Source organism: Dipodomys ordii, unplaced genomic scaffold, assembly GCF_000151885.1.
Source record: "Dipodomys ordii isolate 6190 unplaced genomic scaffold, Dord_2.0 Scaffold62, whole genome shotgun sequence".
NCBI classification, from domain to species: domain Eukaryota; kingdom Metazoa; phylum Chordata; class Mammalia; order Rodentia; family Heteromyidae; genus Dipodomys; species Dipodomys ordii.
Window position 1 is genome coordinate 3,430,968 of NW_012267278.1, and position 4,288 is coordinate 3,435,255.

The 4,288-nt window shown below is 34.6% G+C and overlaps 1 protein-coding gene across 2 annotated transcripts in view; it reads right to left on the reverse strand.

Annotated features, from left to right (window-relative positions):
- Positions 1 to 728: 728 nt before the first annotated feature.
- The window catches only part of Qrsl1 (glutaminyl-tRNA synthase (glutamine-hydrolyzing)-like 1), a 27,112-nt gene continuing 23,552 nt past the window's right edge, over positions 729 to 4,288 (reverse strand). For both annotated transcript variants that reach the window (XM_013022445.1, XM_013022444.1), the window contains 2 exons: positions 3,412 to 3,617; positions 729 to 988 (listed from right to left, as the gene is read on the reverse strand). In XM_013022445.1, the coding sequence (XP_012877899.1) occupies positions 777 to 988; positions 3,412 to 3,617 (418 nt within the window). In that variant the 3' untranslated portion in view covers positions 729 to 776. The remainder of the gene's footprint in view (positions 989 to 3,411; positions 3,618 to 4,288) is intronic.

A 4,288-nucleotide genomic window follows, 5' to 3' on the forward strand; every position in this document is an offset into this window, starting at 1 on the left:
CTGCAAGTTTTGTCAGTTGCATGTTACCTATACATTGTGAATCTAAGACAATACAATAATATAATCCAATATAATCTCAAATGATATGAATGTTTCTAAGACGTCTTGGAGCTCATCTGTAATTGGTAAATAAGAGAATGAACACAGTGTTAACACTGTAATTTTAACTGTAAAGAAGAAAGGAAAACAAGTTAGATCATTTAGCTCTATTTTTAGAGAACTACTCGATGTCTGCTTCTTGGGCTCCTCCCCAGAGATCTTGCAGATTCTGGGTCCTGGCAGAGTACTGCCTCCTTTGCTCAGAGCTTCTCTCAAAAGACAGTACTGTGCTAGACCGTGAATTTTTAATATTCTCTGAGGCATCCTCTACCATATGGTAAGTGGCCTTCCTGAATTCCACAGGTTATCTCTGGAGGTACAATTATTGCTTTTGTTGGTGCTCTAGTTATAAATACATGTAGGTTTTGACATGTTTTTTTTTCCCCTAAGCTTACTATAAGTTCTATTCTTTTAATAGACATGTTCCAAACTGTGTTCAGTTTGTTAATTACATGTATTTTATATCATAGCAGAAATTCTGTACTTTGCACTTAGAGATGTTTAATAGGCATGAAAGATTATTTTAATTAACTGCATCACAAGAATTATAAAAAGTGACTCCAAGGAATGACTATGTTGACAATGATCCTAATTACAAGAATTAAGGAAGATCATGTAACTAGACTACAGAATCTCCAAAAGCAATTTTTATTTTCATGAACCATTTATCACTACTGCTATAGAGAAACAGAAGGTAACTTTTCATTATTGAGAACTGATGAATGATCTTCCATGAGTTCCAGCTGAATAACTGGAAACTGTACTTGTTTTTCAAACCATTTGGCAACTGTGAGAACCTGCTTGTCACAAAACGCGGGTCCAATAAACTGCAGTCCCACTGGCAGCCCTTGGTGTGAGAGGGCTACAGGGATGTTCACTGCTGGCAATCCTGAGGAAAAGAAGGAAATCATTAGTTGATAAATTCTCCAGCCAAAGATACAAAGACCTCTTCCATTATCTAGTGCTAGGAAGTATAGGCAGAAAGACTGAAAAACTGTCCTGTTACATATATGTTTTTGTACCATGCTTTGTTCACTTAACAATAAACCTTGGAAATCATGCTGTCTCAGTTCAGAGATCTTCTTTCCCTGTTTATAGCTGTACAATGCTCCTTTATGTGGGGTTTTTTTTTGCCATAATTTATCCACTAGTCTTCTATAATTGAGCATTGGGGGTTTTCAATATTTAGCTATTTTATTCAATACCTTGTGTGTCATTGTTTGTTGATATTTTTTTGAAACTTTTCATAGATGAAAAGGGTTTCATCAAGGGTGAATGAATTTGTGATTAGTAATTCCTCTTCAAAGATATGCTTCTTTTCCTATATCCTTGCCAACAGAATGTGTGCTTTTAGGCCAATCCATTAGATAAAAAATTAACTCAGGATAGACTGAATCCCAGATTTTAACTACATTAGCTTCAATGTAGTTTTAATGCTACATGTGGGAGAGGGAAAGTACAAGATTCTAGGTATCTTATTATGCCATAGAAGCAAGACAATTTTCAAAAATTTAAATAGAAACAAGACTAAAGGATACATACAACTTGAAAATTAGGATAATTTCAACATCAAAAACAATGACAATAATTTCTTATGAAGAATTAGAAAAAGAGAAAAAATCCACATTTGATTTTATATGCCTATAATCTCAGTATTTGGGAGGCTAAGGCAGAAAGATCATGAGTTCCAGACCAGCCTGTGCTACACAGTGAAATCCTTCCTAAATAAACAGCTCTTACTTACAGAAGTCTGATTCTAACAAATATAGAAGAGATGACACAATTAGAGCAGTCAGCATTTTATAATTCTCTAGGTAATAAGTAATTCAGGAAGAATTATCAATGGATACTAAAACTGGGTTCAAGATATTGAGGAAATAATATAATCATGTCTCTATTGCTCTATAAATTGCTTATAAGTCATCAAGAAAACTATACCTTTATAAGGGCAATGTGGCAGTTACCTCTGTGAGTGATCAACTTAGTTTCCAAAAATGGGACAAAATAATACCAACTACTGTGTGAGGTGAAAAGTATATAGTATTTCTGTCAAAAATGTTTAAATCAACTCAACTATGAGGGGACAATTAGACAAATCCAGAGGACATCCTCTAGGACCGTAGATTAAACACTGCAATGATGGTACATGTCTATAATCCCAGCACCCAGGAGGCTGTGGTAGGAGGATCATGAGTTTCAGGCCATAGCAATTCAAGACCTAAACTATGTAGTAAAACCCTATTTAAAAAAAAAAAAATCAAGTGTCGAAGCTATAGCTTAGTGACAGAGCATTTGCCAAATGTGTGTAAAGTCCTGAGCTTGATTTGTAGCACCATGGATATGGGTAGGTATCACTGAAGAGAAAAAAAATAAATAAAGATGGGAGGCTTCTGATTAGAAAGCTAAATGGAACAAAACTAGGTGGCACAACATATTTCATATAGCAGAGATAAGAACTACTGAACCAGAATACTATATCCAACAAAAATAACCTTTAAAAGTGAAAGGGAGAAGCTGAGGACACAGTGCAGTGGCAGAGTATCTGCAAACACTCATGAGGCCCTGGGTTCACTCACAATAGAGCATCTAAACAGAAGAGAAGGGTACAGACTGATTTGTTTTTTCTCTTGAGTGATTTACATTATGTTTGATGACTGAGACAAAAAATTATAACATGCTTGATATGGTTGTTTAAAAACAAAAACAAAAATACCTGAGACACTTCAGCGACTGCTATAGATTCTTAAAAGATATCATAAACAAATGTAATATGCTTGGGGGAAAGGCAATTTAAAAAAATTTTGGTACAATTGAGAAAACTGAAATATGGACTATGTTCATATTATTCTTGAATACAAGTTTTTAGATGCAATCAAAGGAACTGTGGTTATGCGGGAGAACACCTTTTTCATGCATGAAGTGTCATGTCTAAAACCTTTTAAATGATTATGCTAAAAACAAGGGATGCTGTGTGTGTGTGTGTGTGTGTGTAGAATGAAGAAAGAAAATGAAGCACACTGTTAACAATGATGAATTCAGATGAGAGGCTTATCAGTATTCATATACTACTTTACATCTTTTCTGCACATCTCATTATTTTCAAATTAAAACTTTAAAAGTGTTAAGTGTATGAGTTCAATTATATACATATGTGTGTGTGTGTGTGTGTGTGGTTTTAATATTTATATTCCTAAGTATTCCAGAAGAATAGGCTTTTGCTTCTAGGATGCAAGTCACCTAGAACCTAGCTGAAGATAAGGATATCTATACAAAAATTTGAAGGAAATCAGAACATTTGTGAGGGATCCTCACCTGCCATATTTACAGCCTGTGTAAAAATATCATCCTGGGCACTTCGTGTTCTGTTGTCTTCTTTGATGAACTCCAAGTATGGCACTGCCTCACTCAAGGTAGTGGGGGTCAGCAGGACATCCACTCCAGAGTTAAAAACATTCACAAAATCGTTTGCAATGAGGCGTCTCACCTTCTGTGCTTTGATGAAATAATTCTCATAGTTCCTGTGGGAAAAAAACAGATGACACTTTAAGGACATCAAAAAGATGTTTACATTATGTTTGTTAAAGAAGCACTGGATTCTCAGGGTAAAGGGATACATAAAGCAAAGGAAAATTAAGTTGGGTCATTGAATTTTTTGAGACAATAACAAAACTCCCTGCTTAAAGGTCTAACAACAATAAGCCAAGGTGGCAATAACATTCAAATAATAGTTTTTGAATATAATCAAATATTATTTGGTTATATTCCACACTAAAAGACCCGTTTCCATATTGACCAGATGCTCAGGCATAGGAAAAAATGAAATACCATCAGGAAGTTTTCTATGCTAAGAATTCTTAAGCTGAAGATACTACATTTGCTGAATACAATGGAGAAGCACTATAATAATAGGACAATTAGTAAGACTAAAATCCTTTAGGGCCTACTACTTAGATTGGATTTATTATTTGCTTAGAACAACAATTAAAATTATTAAAAATAAAATAAAATTTTTTTTGAATAAGTAGGAATCAAAAGTGCCATATAAATATGCCTTTCCTTGTCTAATCATAAGGATTTTACTTAAGAAATATTTCAACCTGATAGATGTGCTACTGTTTTATATTTGAGATTATTATTTTTTTGGGGGGGGGTGGGGGTCCGGTCGTGGGGCCTGAACTCTGGGCCTGGG